This window comes from Rutilus rutilus (assembly GCF_951802725.1).
Source record: "Rutilus rutilus genome assembly, chromosome: 12".
Lineage (NCBI taxonomy): Eukaryota > Metazoa > Chordata > Actinopteri > Cypriniformes > Leuciscidae > Rutilus > Rutilus rutilus.
The window spans coordinates 11,238,912-11,259,259 of record NC_140217.1 but is presented as its reverse complement, the minus strand read 5'-3'; the positions used below and the strand labels follow the sequence as shown (position 1 = coordinate 11,259,259).

General features: G+C 36.0%; 1 protein-coding gene across 1 annotated transcript; it reads right to left on the bottom strand.

Moving 5' to 3' along the window:
* Nucleotides 1-10,261: 10,261 nt before the first annotated feature.
* ecrg4b (ECRG4 augurin precursor b) lies at nucleotides 10,262-16,154 on the bottom strand. Its single transcript, XM_084426706.1, has 4 exons — nucleotides 16,002-16,154; nucleotides 14,471-14,518; nucleotides 11,077-11,243; nucleotides 10,262-10,751 (listed from the first exon to the last, which is right to left on the bottom strand). The coding sequence occupies exons 1-4, from the start codon at nucleotides 16,069-16,071 to the stop codon at nucleotides 10,602-10,604; spliced, it is 435 nt and encodes a 144-aa protein (XP_084282832.1). The 5' UTR covers nucleotides 16,072-16,154; the 3' UTR covers nucleotides 10,262-10,601.
* Nucleotides 16,155-20,348: the final 4,194 nt, after the last annotated feature.

The following is a 20,348-nucleotide window of genomic DNA, read 5'->3' as shown; positions in this document are numbered from 1 at the left end:
TGTCCGTGACGGGGTGGTACAAGAAAGACTCCCTTGCCTGAATAAAACATATAATATTATTAAGGATTTTGTGCCTGAGGTGGGAAAAAAAAAATATATATATTTTTTTTTTTTGGAGGATTAACATACCTTTTAAAGTTGTACGTTTTTCAAAAATAAGTTTATTCCTAATGAAAATTTGGAAAATTGCAAAGTGAAAAATGGCACCCGTTTCGTAGAATGGCTCGGATGTCTGTTTATACAGAAGCGCAACAAAATAATGCTTCACGAAAAAAATAAAGCGCAGATGATGAACGAATGACAAGGAAGCACAAAACATTTACGTACACTAGGCCTACACAATTACAAACAAGAGTTGGTTGTTAGTTGCCAACAGCACAGCAGCTCCAGACACACATTGACACTCAAACCCAGTGTTACTCACGTGTGAAGCGGAATCAAAGCAACATCCGCGTCTGTTTTCAGGCACTTCACGCTTCACTCTCTCCAAGCTGGACATCTTTTCTAATATTAACACGGGTCCTAAAGCTCTTGCCCAGACATAAACCTTTATTTTCCAGTAATTTCTTCTGAGAAGAGAATTTCTCTTTTGTATTGTGTCTCATCTCTATTTCTGCAGTCTTTCTTAAAGGGCATGTTGCAGGTTAGAGTACCCAGTAAGCCAATGTATAGAAAAATAATGTAGGAACTAGATTTAAATATAAACATATACTTATAAAACGCTATTTAGGCTTCTGGAGCCGTTTTTGTGAGAAAATTTTACTTCCGCATTTGAAAACCGCCGAACCGGAAGTGACGTAACGTGGGGGAGAGCGGTCAAAGTAAACAATAGGAAAGCAATGGATCTCAATGACAGCTCGGAAAGCTGGGGGAATTGTAGCCTAAATGTTTACTCGTATGATATATATAATTCATATTATTGATATATAATCAATATATCGGGCGACCCGATGAAGGAGCCGGGACAGTGTGCACATATCGCCGGGATTATAATCATCCGGTCTATAGTGAATGCTACACTACTACACTACCGCGTTATTCAAAGCAGAAGCAGAAGTGAGAAGAGAAGTCCCGTCTCTTACCCAGCACAAAACGCAGTTCATTACAGGCCCGGAAGATCGCACCGTCCTTTTTCTTATTCAGAAACCTGTGGACTCTGTGTCCTGACAGGCCATAATTCACAATCATTTACCAATAAGCACCGAAAACACTCTGAATCACGACTGCTCCAACTGAATACCAACCTACTCCGCACTGAGCGAACGCAGAGCCGGCGAACGACTCCCTCTGGTGATGTCATATGACGCGATGGTGAAAAAAAAGTGGTTTTCAACACGGTCAAGGAAACTGTCACGTTTTCTATTAAATTTGTGCCCTTATGTCTTGCAAAACAATTTTTAATCCTGCATTTACTTTTCATATGGCATTTTCACACAAGGTTATATTAATTTTGAAAAAAGAAAAAAACCTGCAACATGCCCTTTAAGTTCAAATCTCCCTCTTGATCGTTCTCTCTCCTCCACTGTCATACGCCCCCTAATGCTGATTGGCTGACACATTTGTTGTTAGTGTCAGACTGACTAACATCCAAACAGCATATTTCAAAAACTACTGATTCCACCTTTAAAGGGACACCAGGCAAGCCTGAGTGTTTTTTCTCTACAAAGCTCCCCCTAGCTCCCCCTAGTGTCTGGTAGTAAATGCTTTCAAACACACTGTGGTAAAAACGAACTGTTGTCCCTCCCCCCTAGCCATGAGCAATGCAGCTGATCAGCTGTCAACCCAGCTGAGCAGAGGAACCGGCTATTTCAAAACCAGTTATGTCTACCGAGCTAAGTAAAGTAATATTTTCTTTCCAACTGATGGCGAGTTTTTATTATTTTGTATTGTGTTGTCATGCATACTAGTATTTTTACCGGGAACGAACAATATGAACGAGGCGAACTACTGCTTTCGTGTTTTGTTTTTGCCCTCGCTCGGTCTGAAGCTCTTTTCCTTTTCTTTGCATCTTCCGTCAAGGGTTTTCGCTGCTTCTTCACCGGCTCTGCCATTATACACACGTTTGCAACAATCGCTAGCCGGGTTTCGTTAGCCTGCTTCTGTGCTGGGGATGCTTGCCGTAAACTGATCCTGCTTCTCGCGATGTCTGAGACTTTGTGAGACTGAAGAACGCGGGTAGGATACACCGAACTTGCAAGCGGGATATTCTTCCTACAGGCAGTAGGGGCGGGCGAGAGAGTCTTCATTCGCCCTGTAATGAGTCATTTAATATACCGACTTACGAAGATGATTAATTAACACGAAAACGTTTCCTGGTGTCCCTTTAAGAGGTAGGCCTAGTTATACTATAAGAATATCCTGTAAGTTTCTAAACTAAATACTTCCTTGTTATGCTTGGCTAGAAAACGACATGATCTCAAAAGTGGTTACTTATGACATCATTGGGCAGCGAAAGACCGCCTTTGCAGAAGAATATCAACGCCTACATCACCGCGTCGTTGGCACTGCCCACTGGAGCATTAGTGAATTGTGACATGAGAACGAGTAAAGATCGACACAGGATCAATACCATTACTTTCCAAACAATCCTATCAACAATATGAATGTCTCAGCAGTGCATTATTTGTTTGTATTCGGTGCATTTCACTGTGGACTATTTGGTAGTTGCAATTTTGATGCAGGCTTTGCAAACAGACTTTTACGATATGGATCTGTCAGCAACGCCACAAACATGTAAGTAATCATGTTTATTCTAATGCCTGATCTGTGGTCAGTGATTTCTGATGTGTAATTATTCAAGTTCAGATAGATTATCTTTCTCTCAAAATCGTTCAGCTACCCTCACAATTGTTTTTGCAAAGGAGAATGGAAAAATATTCCCAAGTCAAGATATGCCAAGCTGATAAGACACATGTCAAAACAGAAAGATTCCTGAAATAAAATCAAAGGTTGCTTCAACTATTCAACAAGTATTAGTTCAGGATTTTGCACAATTATGCAGGTAATCATTCCAGGGTTTTTTTATTTTATTGAGTGAAAAGGCAGACTTTTTAAACCTACTGTAAGTGCAATTAAGACAATGTTCTTTTTTTTAAATACCAAAATTATGTCAACATAAAGGCAAAAAACACAGGGGGAATTCATTCAAGCATATTGCAGTTTAATGCATTTCTTTGTCAATGTCATACACAACTTTTTCCTGGCTCCAGAGACTCCTCTCAGCCTGGGTGTTAGATATTCCTCTGATCTCAGGATGTGAGAAAAAGCAAGAAGTGCTTTAAAATTAAACCAGACCACAGGATCTCTCACTTTGCCCAGTTGGATGTGCATTCTGCAGAGAATACTGTGATGCAGTTAAGACAGCTGTAGGAGATTGCAAGCTGTTGTCTCAGTTTCATTAATGAAGCTCTCAGTTTCAGTAATGTCTTCAGGTGCATTTGAGCAGATCAGACATGCCGTGGGTGTGAGTCGACTGTAATTGTTTCCAGCACAATGCAGAGAACACTAATGAGCCATGTTGGCTTTCACTGCTCTTAAGCTGTTATCTATTGTCAGCGATCATTGTTACACTGTCGAAGGTTAGCAAAGCCTGACCTACGCCATGCAAAAGACTACAGTTCTATCATACTGTCGGACTATAAAGGTAAGAATGAAATGGTCTCTTCTTTACTCAATTGTCACATTTTAGCGGTGCTAACCCCACTTCTAAATTACAAGTATGAAAACATTCCTTTGGGTTAAAAGTGGGCTTTAGAACAATAACCCAGCGTTATGTGCAGTGTAAAAAGGCCCTTGTGAAACGTTCCTTTACCTTTTGGGGTTTAGAACAGCAGTAAGCTGGGTTTTTTATTGAAGAACAGCATTAAAAGCCAATTGAGAAGAATACCAAGTGAAATGAAGATATACAATAAGGGAAAGATGAATATTAAACATAATAATAATAAAAAAAAAGAGTACATAACAGAGTAATGCTTCACTTCTGGATATAATAAATACCGCCTAAGCAGTATTTTTGTTTGAAATGTTGTCTATAGCATTAGAAAAGGTTTTCCACAGGTGTGTTTGATCTTCAAACGTACTGGTATTATATAACAAATCTCTCAGTGCTAAAGATAGAAACCTACAGTATTAGTTTACAGAGCTGGACATAAATGATGGATTGTGAAGCAATAACATCAGGATGATGGCTAAACCACAGCTCTGATCCACTGTAGTCTTGCACTTCACCCCTGCACGCTCACACAGACATGTGCTTTCACCACACAAACACTGTTTATTGTTCATATGTACACACTGATAAATCACTGAAAGACCTAATCACTCTCTCATTATACTATGTTGTAGGCTATATGCATTTACCAGGAAAATTACTGCAATGACATACGTGACCGCTCACAGATAACATGTTTACATAAAAGGCGAGAACATTCAGTATTATGCTACAAATTAATTTAGTCTGCTATTTATCAATGGTCATGTCTGCTCTTTGCTCTGGTGTAATAAATATAATCTGTGAGAAACAATGCAGAGTCACCATCTGCCACATGGAAAATGCAATCGTAAATAAAGCATTCTCTTGCTTGAAACATCTGTACAGCATTTCCCCTGTTTAATGTGCTCTTTTGTGGTAAAGGTAAAAATCCAGATTTTTTTTTCAGATTTTGGCATAACCCCCAGAAGGAACCCTGTTTGTTTCTGTGTCTCTGCCCTGATAGACCTAAACCATGGGCCTTGATTTTTACCCTCGAGTTACATACCAACCAGACATCAACAAATCTGAACAACAATAACTTTCAAAAGCCCTGTAAGCTTTTCGGCTTACAAAACTAAATAAATATGGTATTTTCTTGGTTATTCCCCTTGAAAACAGATGGAAAAACCTCACTACAATTGTGTTGCTCAATGTAGATTCTGCTTTGACATCGTTTGGAAAATATTTTTGCTGATGGAGCAAAAACTGACAAAGTAATTGGTATTTTGTAAAAAATCTTATTTACTCAATACAGATGGTGGACAACCAAAATGCCTATTACCGCCGCGCCAGCCGCCGCGGCGAAATCACCGCGGCAAAAATAAACCAGCCGCATTTCAAAGTCGTTCCCGAAATGACCGCCAGGTGGCGCAAAGGGACATTGTGCAAAACAGCAGCAATTGCCGTATTTTAAAATGTAAGTGGGTTAAATATAAAACCCTAAGCCTAATAGGCATATTTTTCATATATAAATAGGCCTATTAGGCTACAACAGAATAGAACCAAAGATAGAATCAATTTTAGAACTGAAAAAATAGAATCAAAAGTTAAAAATAGAGACGATATTAGGAGCAATGACGATGAATATTTTTACTATTCTATTGAGGAATTAGATAAATGAAGAGCTCTCGTGAGCGATACAATTACATAGTAATTTATAGTGATTTCAAAAGCAGTCCTTAAAAAAAAAAAAAAAAATACATGGAGTAGTGTGGCATAATTTTTGAGAGATTACGCAGAACGCGTTTTAGTTAAGATCCTGGTTTCAATGCCCTTAATGTATATAGGCTAGGCTACTGCTTTAAAAAAATGTCACAACGCGTTTTGAGATTGTTTTGAATTAAACATTGAAGTTTAAAATGTAGTGTTTTGGCACACCAGGCCGAGTGGCGTTACGCATTGTTCAAAAATCAGGTTTTATTCTGGCATGTTGAATTGGCGTTAGATTTTTTTTTTTTTTTTTTTTGGGATTTATTAGATTTAGATTTTAGATTTCGTTAGATTTTTTTTTCTCATAACTAAAATAGCTAAAATAACTAATATATGCCTTGTCTTAATATGACCTACTTAATATAAGCAATAGGCATATAATAGCCTATATAATAAATTAGCAAAACTTGGCCACTAAATATTTAATTTTCAATTATTTTAATTATCACAATTAAGTTTTAATTTTATTAAATTGAACAAGCGCAACAATCAGCATTTAATCAAATATTCTAAAAGATGTATTATTAATAATAATGTTATTTCAACATAATATTTCGTTTTTTCGACATAAGTGCCTGCAACAAGCAAGATGTGTAGCCTATTTGTAAATCCGGTGATGCGTGCATTGATTTTTATCAATAAACTAGTGTTTTCTGACAGTGTCGACTGCAAAGATGAAGTTGACGATCGCCATATTTGTAGTGAACGCACCTAGAGAGAAATGCACATAAAGACATAATCAGAGAGTAGCCTTTTTCTTTTCGTTTTGAATTATTTCGTTTGAAGACATTTCAAGCTTTGTGTATTTGATGTATTTATCATGTCTGTGTGAGGCATACGCTGAGTTTCGTTAAGTTAGGAGGATGAGATGCGCTCCAGCTGACGTGCAATGCAAGTGACCGCGCGGGCGCCTCCATGATTAGTGTCTGTTATATTTGCTTCTCTTACTTATTAAATCCAGGCAATTTTGATGAAAAATTTATTAAAATTAAGATACAATTTATAGAAAACGAAATTCACTTTAAAGAAAGGTTTTCTACTAAACAAAACTTAATGAAGTGGTCAAAATCATGTCTGACCCACTCCATATCCATCTCTCGATATAATGCATCCTATCTTACTCGTGCTGTTCACTTTTCATATTCAACATAGATGGAAAAAAATAGCATTATAATATTTTAACAAATATGATACTAAATGAGATTATTTAATGGCTACAACAGTATAGTAGGCCTATAGACTCTATTTGTACAAATTGCTGCACATTAATTTAATTAAATGAAACCTTGTAACGAATTCACATTGTAGGGTAGACTGTGTACAGTTGAGACACCTTAAATAACTTGCGTTCGCAGCAAGCACAAGTTGTGATTTTTGCTGTGCACTTGCATATTAGTGTCAGCTGGGAAGGAAATATAGAGACTAGACCTCTTGGAACTTTAATTGAATACATAGCGTTGGTAAAGCATACTGAAATTACATCCCTACAAATGTATTAGGCCCTACTGAAAATAAATGTATCGAATTTAAGCAAAGTAGCCTAAATGTTAAGACTGTAAGCCCTTTGCTTTTTTACTTAGCCTATAAAGGACTCTTACAGCCGACTTTGTGTTAATTTAATTTGTAAAGGATTTTTTTAACTCAAACATTAACACTGAAATAAATGAAACTAAATTATTGTAAAAAATGTTGGCACACCACGACGAGTGGCGCTATGCATTGTTCTAAAGCCAGGTTTTATTCTGGCATGTTGAATTAGTGTTGGACAAACGCGGCGGCGCGTTCATTTGAATGAAGAGCGCTTCTCGCTCGTGTGAGCGAACACACACTGGAACGGCCATGTCGCAACGAGTGAATCGTGGCCGAGTGGTTGAACATACGTTACGATCATTTAGATGACACGGGTTCGAATCCCGAACTAACTTGGACTACTGATATTTTTATATTAATGCATTTTATAGTCTATTGTTGATGCAGAGAGATTTGTCTAGTTCTAAAACATAGTTTTTTTTTGCTTATAGCCTATTTACAAAATAAAATCACCATGCATTTCCATTTTACACTAAGGAACAAATATTAATGACTTTACTTCTGTAGCCTATAATAATTCCAATCGTAATTTCAAAAGCAGTTCTGTTAAAAAAAAAATATATATATATTATAGGCCTATATATAGCCTATATATATATATATATATATATATATATGACGTTTAAACGACAAACAATAAAATCAGAACCAGTATTCTGTTGCGTTCATGGTTCCAGTGGCAGGAATGCATCCACGGCTTTTCAAAATGTCACAAAGCGTTTTGAGATTGTTTTGTATGAAATATTGAAGTTTATAATGAAGTGTTTTGGCACACCACGACGAGTGGCAAACTCTTTGTTTTGTTTTGCAAACTCAGCTAGCCTGTGGGGGGTTTGGAGAAGGCAATAGTTGCTTTATCGTGGGGGTGCAGGACAGAGGTGTTAATGTCCGTCTTTCATATGGAGAGTGTCGGAGCCAGCCTGATGAGCAGGCAAAGGCAACATTCTTTAAAGGATTAATTAATCTCAAAATCTCCAAAAGTCCATAGCCTATGTACAGTAGGCCCTATATCTTATTAAATTATATATTGTAGTTTTATTGGTTGTATTTAAAGGTTTTCCACACACAATTTCAATTTAGCAGATACAGAGCTCTTTAATTCGCGACCCACCTCGTTTTATTGTAAGGTGAATTCAGCAAGGCATGTTGTATCTTTGAAGGAACAAAAGCTATTTGTTACAGTTTTTTCTTTCGTGATTTGTGTGGATGACACACAGCGACATATACAGTATTATCAGCTGTATGGTGTTTTTTACGCTGAAATGCTTAATTTCGAGAATGACCTGCCGCGCGCAGTGAGGGAGACCAAACTTAGTAAAAAAATATCCAGCGCGAGAGAGGCAAAGAAAAACGCCTGTTCTTAATTTGTTGCTTTGAACTTTTTTCGTTTTGTACCGTTTTAATTTTATAATTTAGCTGCAATTTCTTTGACAATAGAAATTTAAAATGTTGCAAGAATAAGATTCTGTGTTTCTTATTTTGCATCACAAAGGGAATAAACTCTATCGATGCAACCCTGTTTAAATAAATAAACTGTCCCGACACTTTATTCATACCTTGAAATGTGCGATGGGTTTTCAAACTTAATGAATTTTCTTTTTCTTTTACATTTTTCATTGTTTATTTTTTAATTGAAAGCAATACTGTATTGAAAGTATTTTTCTGATTTGTTCGATCTGTTTTGAAAAATGTCTTCCGTTGCTATAGCCGGGTATCACTGTCAGTCATCTCAATCTCGTGAATGATTCACACACACACAAAAAAATAATTTAGCAGATTAAAGACGAGCTTCATCATCTTCATTTTCTGGTGCAATTGGCTTACAGTCTTCCTTCATCAGATTCATCAGTGTCGTCCGCGAAACACTAATGTATTTTTACATATTTTGCTTTTCGTTAATGTTAACCAATTCTGTTGTAGCATAATAGGCCTATATTTTTTCCCTAAAAGTTTGTTTTATTCTCTGCTTTGTTTGTTTATATTTTTACATATTCAATCAGTCTCATTTTTGTTCAAATAATGGTTTTTAAAAAAATGTTTTTTTTTTTTTTTTTTTTTTTAAATAAACAGATAGGTAACTTACCTTTTAAAATGCCGCAGTTGCTGCTGTTTTGCCCTGTCACTTGCGCCACCCAGTATAGCCTAGTCATTTCGCGAACGACTTTGAAATTCGACTGGTTTATTTTTGCCGCGGCAGTAGGCTAATAGGCATTGTGGTTGATTATTTATTTATTAATTAATTCAATTGATAATCATAACAACATGTAAGCCTATTTAATTCTGAATATAACAAAGAATGCTTAAACCGACTAACATCGGTTAGTACTGCAAGTCCTGAAAATGTTTTAATTTTACGGTAAATTATTTTAATTTATTTCACTGTTATGTTTCAGTTAATAAATCTACATACACATTAAAATAACACGAAGTAAATGACAAGTAACCTATTGACATAGCCTTTCTAAATGATAGAAAAACTGGGCACACAATGTTAACGTGTGTACTTTGTTTAAATTTAATGAAGTTGAATTCGTTTAACCACAATATTTATCTTGAATTTATCTGTGGCCTCTCAGCTCAGATTACTGCCGCGGCAGATTACGTCATAAAGAGAATAAACTGACACTTTTCAAAGTCTGTGATTACAGCGCCACTCAGCGGTAAAAGGCAGCAAATACACATCCCAATTTTGCCGCCGCGGGAACGGCGGCGGTAAAAGTCTCATTCTGGTTGTCCACCATCTGTACTAACTATTTGTTTATTTAACTTTAGCATAAAAAAATAAAATAATAATAATCACACTCACAATTGTGCTGCTGGTCCCAGTATTAGCATGGCTATGAATTACCACAGTGATAATATTTGGAACACCACTCTTCTCATGTAATATTTAAAATGCATTTTTTTTTTTGTCTGGTTTAAAAATGTAAGAACATGCTATAAGAATTCTGAAAACCTCTTTTGACTAACTGAATCCAGGAGTCTATTGTCCTCTATTCATTAGTAGTTTGTAAAGGAGGTTTATATTGCCCTCAGCCTCAGATTGTGTGGCCTTTGTATGAATCGAATTATGAAATCATTATGTCTGCAAATCTGAGTCCATTCATTTTGCAGTTAAATGAGTCATGTTTTCTATATTCAACTGATATCCTTTTTTTGTACATGCTTACACAAGTCTGTTTGTCCGTTCAAGTGTGTCAGAGTCATAATGGCTGTCACCTCATTGAAGTTTTATTCAAGATGTAGCCACTTCAAACTTCCATTATATTTACAATACAGTCAGGATGTAATGCAATCATAGCATGCAAACAAGAAAAACCTGTATTTTTTATTCAACGTGCATTAATTCCACTCTATTATTCAATCTTGATTTGCTTCCTCTCACGCAATTGCATCTTCCCACTCACTTGATTTAAAAAAATAAAATAAAAAAAATAAAAATTACGTTGTGTGGTACTGTATGTACATTGCCTTAGACTAGAGCAACAGTCTACCAATAGTCTCCAATTCTCACAGCAAATGTTAGGTTCAAGATAGTTTGTAAGGTGGTTTAATAGTAATCGTAATTGACATTGGCCCCGTGTCTGTAGGAACCAGGGTCCTGTTGGCTCATAGGTGCATTCTCATCATGATGATGCTGCCGGCCCTGGTCATTTGATCTGGCCTGGTCCATCCAATAGGAAAGATCAGTCTCAAGTCTCTGGAAATACATAAATGTTGAATGAGAGCGGATATTACACTGTATGGGAAAAGATTTAGGTTACATTTGGGTTTCGTTTTTTGCGCAGACACAACAGAGATAGACAGCAAATGAATGAGTAATGAATATTTAGGCTCAGTTTCTTTTGAAATTTGCTGATAATTACCTGACATCCAGAGGTTATATCAAAAACATATTCATTGTGAATATTTAATGTACTTCGATTATCTTCGAAATAAAATGACGAGGCAGACTACATTTGATAGCGTTATGACAATTGACATAGGCTATTTGACATCATTTGTGTGATTATTGTTTTACTCACTGCCTCATCATAGCCCATGTTCATAAATTGCTGGATCCACTGCTGGACGTCGGGGCGGCTTCGGTCCCACACATTTCTCTTAGTCCTGTGAAGAGCTGACAGAAACTGTTTAGCCTTGGACTGCGACACTGCGATCTGTGCTTTAGCCCTGGCTTCCAGCTCCTTTGCTGTGTGAAGAGAACAGGAAACATTCAAGGCCAGAGACATAGGCACGTTCTGATTTTGCTGAGGTAGACATGTTCCTGGGTCAACATATTTTGTTGATCCTGGAACAACATTCCGATCTGAAAATTTAATCATAACTATATCCCTACCCCTAAACCTTACCCTAGACATAAGTTATCCCTAAAATAAGAGGGAAATGATAGGTGAATAACAAGATAGGTAAACTTTCCTTTAAATCTTGATTGGAATGTTGTTCCAGGATCAACAAAAATGCTGATCCAGGAAGATGTTGCTCTTGGTGAAATCAGGTTCTGCGAGCCAGAGTCTTGTTTTACTATTTAAAAAGACCAGGGGGCGTATTACAAAAAATTTCTATCTTAAGTCTTAAAGGGTTAGTTCACCCAAAAATGAAAATTCTGTCAGTAATTACTCAACCCCGAAGTTCATCTTCGGAACACAAATTAAGATATTTTTGATTAAATCTGAGAGCAGTCTCACTCCTCCATAGGCTTCTAAGGGAATGAAACTTGCTGGCCCAGAAAAGTTATTAAAGAGATCGTTAATATAGTCCAAGTGACTACAGTGGCTCAATCTTAAGTTTATCAAGCGACGAGAATACTTTTTGTGCGCAAAAAAAACAAAAATAACGACTTTATTCCACTATTCATTTCCTTCTCTCTGGGCCTCGAGTGAGTTCATGTAGTGTAATAGCGCAGCGCGTCTGTGTTGCACGTCACCACGTAGGCTCACTATTGGCCGACGCTTGTCATGTGTGTGATCTTACAAAATCTCATCTTATCTGTAGTTAGGAAATCTTAAAGCCCTCCATCGAGTTCAGTAATTAACTCTCAGGTCTGTTACCAAGCAACTTATGACACACAACGAGCTGCTGTGAAGTAAAGCGGAAAAACTCTAGAGATTAAAATGAAGAAACAAAATAAGTGGTTGTAACGAATGTATGTTGTTGTGGGAAGGAGGCGGGAACCGGCTAACATTTAACAACTTTAATAATCATTAAATAAATAAACACAAAACGAAAGTAAAGGCGGCAGTCGGCTGTGAGGGCAGGTGTCGCTCATCATCAATCACGCCACCGGCGTTTTCCTATCTGTAGTTATAAGATTATGCACGTAAAAAAAAATCATTTTGTAATAGCTTTTGTCCTAAATGAGGTCCTAACTGAAATTGCCATGGTTACCAAACAGAAGTTAGGATCTTTCTGTAATGCGTCCCCAGGAGAGTAGGCTATCTGATTCTTCCGCAAAAATCAATGAGGTTCTCACATGTCAAGCAAGTACAGTTGAGCTTCCATTTACCATATATGAGTAGGCTACTCTATGTATGTTCACTGATCAGTGTTTATATATAAATAAAAGCCAAATTAAATCTGTTTATCATATACAGCATTCACATCTCTTCAGAAACCACTTGATTCATATGGATTTATTTTACAATCTCTTTATGAACGCTTTGAACCATCAGAGTTTTGCGTGAATTGTCTTTCAATTGGGGAATTAGAAATCTCTCAGATTAAATTAAAGTATATTCATCTGTGTTTCAAAGATGAACAAAAGGAATGACATGAGGGTAAGTGATGACAGAATTGTTGGGTGAACTATCCCTTTAACCCTATAATGTATAAAGGGGATCAGACGGATCCAGCATGCTGTGATCTTTAAAATATTTTATCAACGACAACATTATTTGACCCATGTTTCTGACCCTCATCAATGTCATTTTCAGATTTCTTGGTCATAGAATGGGGGTATATATATATATATATTTGTATCACAACCCCAAGGATGCATAAGGCGGTCAGATTGATCCATTTTGATTTCCTATAGAATTTTGAGTCAGCACAGTATTTTCGGATACATTTTTTGTCAAAAATAATATTTATTTTCTGAGGATTATGTGAAAATCTCTTCTTTTTTTTGCTCCGAGCCAAGAATTTGCCTCAGACACCAACCCTGTGTCTGAATACGTATATCTCACTACTATATAGTAGGTGCGCAGCATGTAAAATGAATAGTACGTCTGAATACACAGTATTCCACAGCAGGCAAATAAATGACCTATACTTCTGCCATGAGTCATATCCAATGGAGACTTTACTATCCATTGACCATGGGAGAGGAGTCGTGAATGGCAGAGAAATTACACAACTCACTCTATAGCTCACATGACAAAGCTAACACAGTGACAGATGTAGTACATTGTGACTGCATTCATACTACACACATTCATGCTTGATAATATATTATATATATATATATATATGGTTTCAGGTGCAGTAGATGAGTAGAGAAAGGTCACAAGGACAGCTGAAGGCGCAAACAAAGGAAGATGTGCAAACTGCCTAAAACGTATGCATAGAAAGGTACAAATCTAATGTGAAATGTTCTGTCTCTATCTGTAAAGACCACTTTCACAGTCTGTGAGAAATGTGGAGAGTGAAGGTTCAGACTTAAATATAATCTACAGAGATTTAAATTAGTTTAGAGTTTAAGAAAAAATTACAACTACAATTTGAAAAAAGAATAAATTATATATTTTGTAATGCATATTATAGCCTACAAGGAAAGTGGAAAAATTAACATGTTTGATATATTAAAACATTTGTGTATCATCGATTATTTTTATTATTCTTAATAATAGGACACCTATTTACCTACAAGAAAACCATTAATTCCAATACGGGTCATTTTGACCCCTTTTATGCATTCATGTAGTTTTTTTTTTTTTTTTGGTTCCTTTTTTTTTAAACGAGCAGACCCCAGATCAGTTTAAAAAAGAAACGTGTGTTTTAAGCACAGAGGATGATAACAGCCTAAAGCGACAGCACCCCTGCCCAATTATCTTGCTCTGACGATGACACATAGAGACTCTGACCTGATCTACAGCCCAAAGCTTCCGCACCTCCATGTTATAAATATCAGCGATGCCTTTAGTTTATAATCATCCATGTTATCTTCCCTTGGAACATATCAGCCATCAATCTCTGTCAGTTTTGGAGGTCAGAAGCTGATTTATGGACAAGTGTGAAGAAATTGATGGAGAAAAAGGCATCAGGAGGGCATCAGGCTATAATTAAAAATGTATGTGAAAAGACTAAACTGTTGGCATGATGGGCAGGGTGGGTGATTAGGTGGAATATGCTGGTAGAATGAGAGAGTTAATAAACCATTAAACAGTAAAATGTTTAAAATGGATGCTGATATTATCATACCATCTTGTTTCATGAGGATCCTGTGAAGTCTTCTCTCGGATGAACCACCTAAAAAAGCAAACAATGTTGTTTAAATATGTTGAAATAGATTGATTTAAAATGTAGTAAATGTAGGCCCGATATTTAATAAGATTGTAAGTAATTCCATAAATGGTGTCATCCTATATACCACATACCACAGCTGTCTGTCTCTCTTTACATTCTTTACACCCACCGTAAAGTAACAGTAGAGTTATCTGTAATATCAATATCAGTTGTGTCAGCTTAAAAATGTGACACCATATGGAAATCATAGTTGACTGAACCTTACTGCATTCTTTTCAGATTTTCTTTATAATTATGCTTTAAAACTGTCTCTGTGTCAGAGACCGTAAGTTTTAGAGGAAGTCAACAAACTTTGTGGGATGGTCTCAAATGCTCCCCACTATTCAGGTGAACACACAAATCCTACAAAGAATACAAGTTGTCAAACGAAAGGCCTCAAAAGTTTGGGGTGTTGCCCACAATGACTAATTCATAAACATATATATATCTTCCGAAGTCCAAGCTTCAGAACAATCAATACATCTGTAAAACAGTGGTGCCCAATCCTGTTCCTGGAAATCTACCTTCCAGCAAAGTTCAGCTGGATCTGAATTCTGTGGGTATGTAGATCTCCAGGAACAGGATTGAGCTCCATTGCTGTAAACAACAGGACATTCTAGGCCAAATTCTTCCTATAGGGGGCACTGAAATTTAGCATGCATATTCTTGCTCAAGTGGTTACTTTACCTAATATTATCAAACAGACAAAGGAACAAAAATAAAGGGTGAAAAATTAGCCAATCAAAGTTCAACAGACAATACATTCATTTTTGATTGGCCAATGCCTATGAAACTTGGTATGAGCTCAGCATATGATGCTGTGTCTATATAAACAACTGAAACAATCTGAAATCAGAAACACGCCAAATTTCATACATTTGTTGTGCAAGGGGTGCTATATCAAAGATGTGCAACTCTGATTTAGATAGTTAAAATGACCAAACAATCAACTATGTCCAGCATTTACAGCATCTGATTTTTCAAATTGAGCAATTTTGGTTCTCCACACATGCTTGAACCCTGATAATTGCAGCTTGTCGCTATATTAATGTTTGTTTTCAGATTCCCTTTTTATACAATGTAGAGTTGACATGTTACAAAAGGAATATTTTTCAATTTTGAAAATTTTATAACATACTGTAAAAATTTTTATTTTATGCTCATTGAAATGTTGTTGTAAAAGTAATTGTAAATATGTTAAGTTCTAAATTGTAATGCAATTGATCCATATTCTTGCTAAATTAAACAAATGGGGCATGGTTAATCATGCATTGTAAAACGCTGTTGAATTCAAAGTCTAACATTTTCCATGCCTTTACATTTTGTCACATTTCACAAAACCTGTTTACAATGCTTATAAGTTCACTACACCCTCATTAAAGAAGCCACCTCTGAAATGTGGTGTCTGAAAGCCCAAACGCACTATGGAAAGCCTTAAATGACATACCCGAGGGTGAGCAGACAGACAGGATGCTCATGAGAAGGACGGCTTGCACACCGAGGCTGTGGAGTGACATGCTGTTGTTCTATCAGCTGTGGCTGCACTGTGCGGTGTGGAAGGATTTGGTCTGGGGTGAGATGAACGACGAGGCGCCATCCTGGACGAACAGGCAGACATTCCTACAGGTGACCTGTTAGCTCTTGTGAAGGAATGTCTGCAGGAAGCCAACAGAAAGCCCCCTACCTCTACAAATACCACAGTGTGCATGATGTTTTATTGCGTGTACCGGTTGATTCGAGGTCTCAAGTTTTTAAGTAAACAAAATTTTGGTCACACACTATACAATAAGGTTCATTAGTTAACATTAGTTATACCTTGGTTAACATGAACTAAGAATGAACAACACTTCTTCAGCATTTAATAAATCTTAGATAATATTAATTTCAACATTTACTAATACGTTATTAAAATCAAAGGTTAGTTAACATTAGTTAATGCACTGTGAACTAACATGAACAAACAATGAACATCTTTATTTTTAATAACTAACATTAACAAAGATTAGTAAATACTGTAACAAACGTTTTGCTCATTGTAGTTCATTAGTTATTGAATTAACTAATATCAACTAATGAACCTTATTGTAAAGTGTTACCTACATTTTTATCAGCTTTGTGATCATGTCATACATACATTTACAGTGTCATAGTTACATGTAAAAACATTAAAGCAATTAACCCTAATCCCATGTTGTTAATTACTATTACTCAGTACTTAAATGTAATAATTACACTGTAAAAAGGCCACCTTTAATTACATGCAACTAACCCTCAACCTTATCCTAATCCTACCCTAACCCTATAGTAAGTACATATAGTTGCTTAATATTACTCAGTACTTAAATATATAATTACACTGTAACAAGGACACCTTAAAATAGTGTAACCAAATAAAGGGTAACACTTTATTTTACAGTGTCCTTACATGTGTTACATACTTACCATAGTAATAACAGTACATTATGCATAATTGCATGCAACTAACCCTCAAACAAATCCTAATCCTACCTTAACCTTATAGTAATGTAGTTAGAATTACTCAGTACTTAAATGTAATAATTACACTGTAAAAAGGCCACCTTTAATTACATGCAACTAACCCTCAACCTTATCCTAATCCTACCCTAACCCTATAGTAAGTACATATAGTTGCTTAATATTACTCAGTACTTAAACATATAATTACACCTTAACAAGGACACCTTAAAATAAAGTGTAACCAAATGAAGTGGGTAACACTTTATTTTACAGCGTCCTTACATGTGTTACATTACCATAGTAATAACAGTACATTATGCATAATTGCATGCAACTAACCCTCAAACAAATCCTAATCCTACCTTAACCTTATAGTAATGTAGTTAATTAGAATTACTCAGTACTTAAATATATAATTACACTATAACAATGACACCTTAAAATAAAGTTTAACCATAGTGTAACTGAGGATTTTAATCATAAAGTTAGTCTTCTTGCTGTAAGAATGATTAGCATGAGCAGTAAACAGTATTATTTATTAATATCTAACAGGAATATTCAGCAATCCACGTTTTCTAAATTGCCCAGTTACGGCAAACCGGCTATTGAATATTTATTGTATGCTGTCAGTCTAGTAATCCTATTTTATGCTCATTTTACTTTCCTGTGTTTTTTTTTTTTAGGGGGTACATTTAGGGGCAAAAGCATCAAGACAACTTGGGAGGGAGACAGATGTTTCTTCAGATGCAATAAACATCATCTTTTTCTTTCTAACTCAATTTCCTGCCACAGCTTTGAAGTCCCTGCACGCTGTAGGACATCAGGCTTATGGCTATTTCACAAATGTACCGCAGTAGCTTCCTGGTTATATGTTTATGCGTGGGAACCTGCAAAGCAGAACCAACTCTTGACAGAGTCAGAACCAGAGTTCTCATGTAGCACAATACACCAAATGTTAGCCATTTAATAAAGTTAGTGGAACTCACGGTAGATTTTCATCCTTTATCAAATTATGATGTCTAAGTGAGTTAATGAATCAGATTTTCTGATCTTAATTAGTGCAAAATATACTCTACCGGTCAAAAGTTTGGAATAATTAGAATTTTTTTTTTATACACATACAGTACAATAAGAAATGCTGGTAACACTTTTTTTTTTGATGGTCCACTTCTACTAACTATAAGTAACTTTGCAACTACATGCCAACTAGCAGCCATTAGTGTATTAGTAGACTGTCTGCTTATCTGCTAACACTTTATTTTGATGCTCCTCTAACAGACATTCAAGTAACTATGCAACTACCCAAACCCTAACACCTAACCGAACAGTCTAATAACAGTCTATCGATACTCTAATGAGAGTTAGGTAGTTGCAAAGTTACTTATAGTTAGTAGAATGACTAAAGTGGACCATCGAAATAAAGTGTGACCCAAATGTTTCTTGAGCAGCAAATCAGCATAATAAAATGAGTTCCGAAGGATCATGTGACACTGAATACTGGAGTAATGATGCTGAGAATTCAGATTTGCCATCACAGGAACTACATTTATATAAATATATTCAAACAGAAAACCATTCTTTTAAATTGTAATAATATTTCACAATATTACTGTTTTTACTGTATTTTTAACCAAATAAATACAGTCTTGGTGAGCAGAAGAGACATGCGCCCAACTTAGAAGCATCAGAGCCGGTAACACTTTACAATAAGTCTAACAATAACGAAATAACGAGGAACAAAACATTTCATTTTAATTTATATACTACGTGCATTTAAAATGTATAAATTAACATTAAATGTTTGAAATATAAATTCAAAAATGTAACATTAGATTAATAAATGCTGTAAAACATTAGTCTAGATCCAAATGCTGTAATAAAATGTTGTACATTGTTTATTCATCATGCACTAACTGCTGAATGCACTAAATGCTGCCAACTATTGAACCTTACTGTCAAATGTTTTGATATTAAGTATTAATATCCAAATGAGCTAAAAGAAAATTTAACTTATAAAGAAAATGAGTTTCATGATATGAGTTTATATTTCCTTGTATTTGTGTAAAAGCTTACACTTATACTGATACTATCCATAGTATACTGGAGTTATTATAAGAACATGTTCCTGCGTGTACTTGTCCTGAGGGAGATGACCCTTGTTCAGAGGGTCATCTCTTAACACCTGGACTGCATTCCCACCTGATAACAGAACACCTGCCTGCTCTGTTGTGCTGCTGAATAATGGATATTTGCCCTGCTGCTTTTACTCTGTGTAGCACACATTTACATTTAAGTCATAGCAAGAACAAATGCAGTGTACATGTATTTTAAAGTGCCCCTACAGTATATGCTTTTTTGGATATTGCCTATTGTGTAATATAGATGTATATATACAGTATGTGTATATATAGATGTTTGTGAATGTATTTTTAAATTGAGTTATTGTCTCCCAAAAGAAAAAAGCAAGTCTGAACTGCCTGAAATGAGTCATCAGTAATTCCAGTCTTAATTCCTGCATGAACCTACACATCTGCACAATGACAGCCTATGGTATATGGTAAATATGTCTATTTTGAACCGCCCTCAAGCACTGTAGTGTTGTAGCTGAGGCCTGGAAGAGTTTGGTGTGTGTTGACATGTTGAGAATAAGCTGTTTTCTGTGCTGCAAAAAGAAAAATCCACTTTGCATGCACTTCCAGAGGACGAGGACTCAGGGTCTAATCGATACGGGAGAACCGACACTATATTTGTATCACTGTGTATACAAGTGCTGAGGAATCCTCTGGAGCTGAAATTCAGATATGGGCTTTCATTTCCTACACATGGGTAAGCGGTAACCCAATCACAACAGACTGGGCCATCTGATCAATCAGAGCAAAGCTATCGGTAAGGAAGGGTTTAGATAGACCGGATCCTTTATTGAACCGTTTTAGACATTTAGAAAAGAGGTGATGTTGCAATACTGTATATTATGAGGAAATTGTGTTTTTTGACCTGGGATGCATGTAAACCTATTGTAGGAGTCCTCCAAAACAAAATTAGGACACTTTAAAATAGCATAATAGGGGAAAATACCACAGTGTGGATGATGTTTGGGTTCGGAGTGGTTTGATTGCTTGTACCAGTTGTTCAAGGATTTTAAATAGCATAACAGGGGCACCTTAAAGAAGAACCAGGACAAATATCTATTTTTTCCATGCAATAATAAATAAATAAATAAATAAATAACAGCTTGTGAACAGAAAACTTTTACTTGATTTGGATGCTGTTACATAACAGGTTTTATGCAACATATAAAAAAAAGGGTATCTTGCCC

Bases quoted from the DNA above. Each gene is read 5' to 3' on its own strand.
- ecrg4b (XM_084426706.1), bottom strand. From the start codon at position 16,071: ATGTCACTCCACAGCCTCGGTGTGCAAGCCGTCCTTCTCATGAGCATC. The intron at 11,244-14,470 runs GTATGATAATAT...CTCTTCACACAG, and splicing joins GATCCTCATGAAACAAGATG to CAAAGGAGCTGGAAGCCAGG. The intron at 10,752-11,076 runs GTGAGTAAAACA...ATGTATTTCCAG, and splicing joins ACATGGGCTATGATGAGGCA to AGACTTGAGACTGATCTTTC.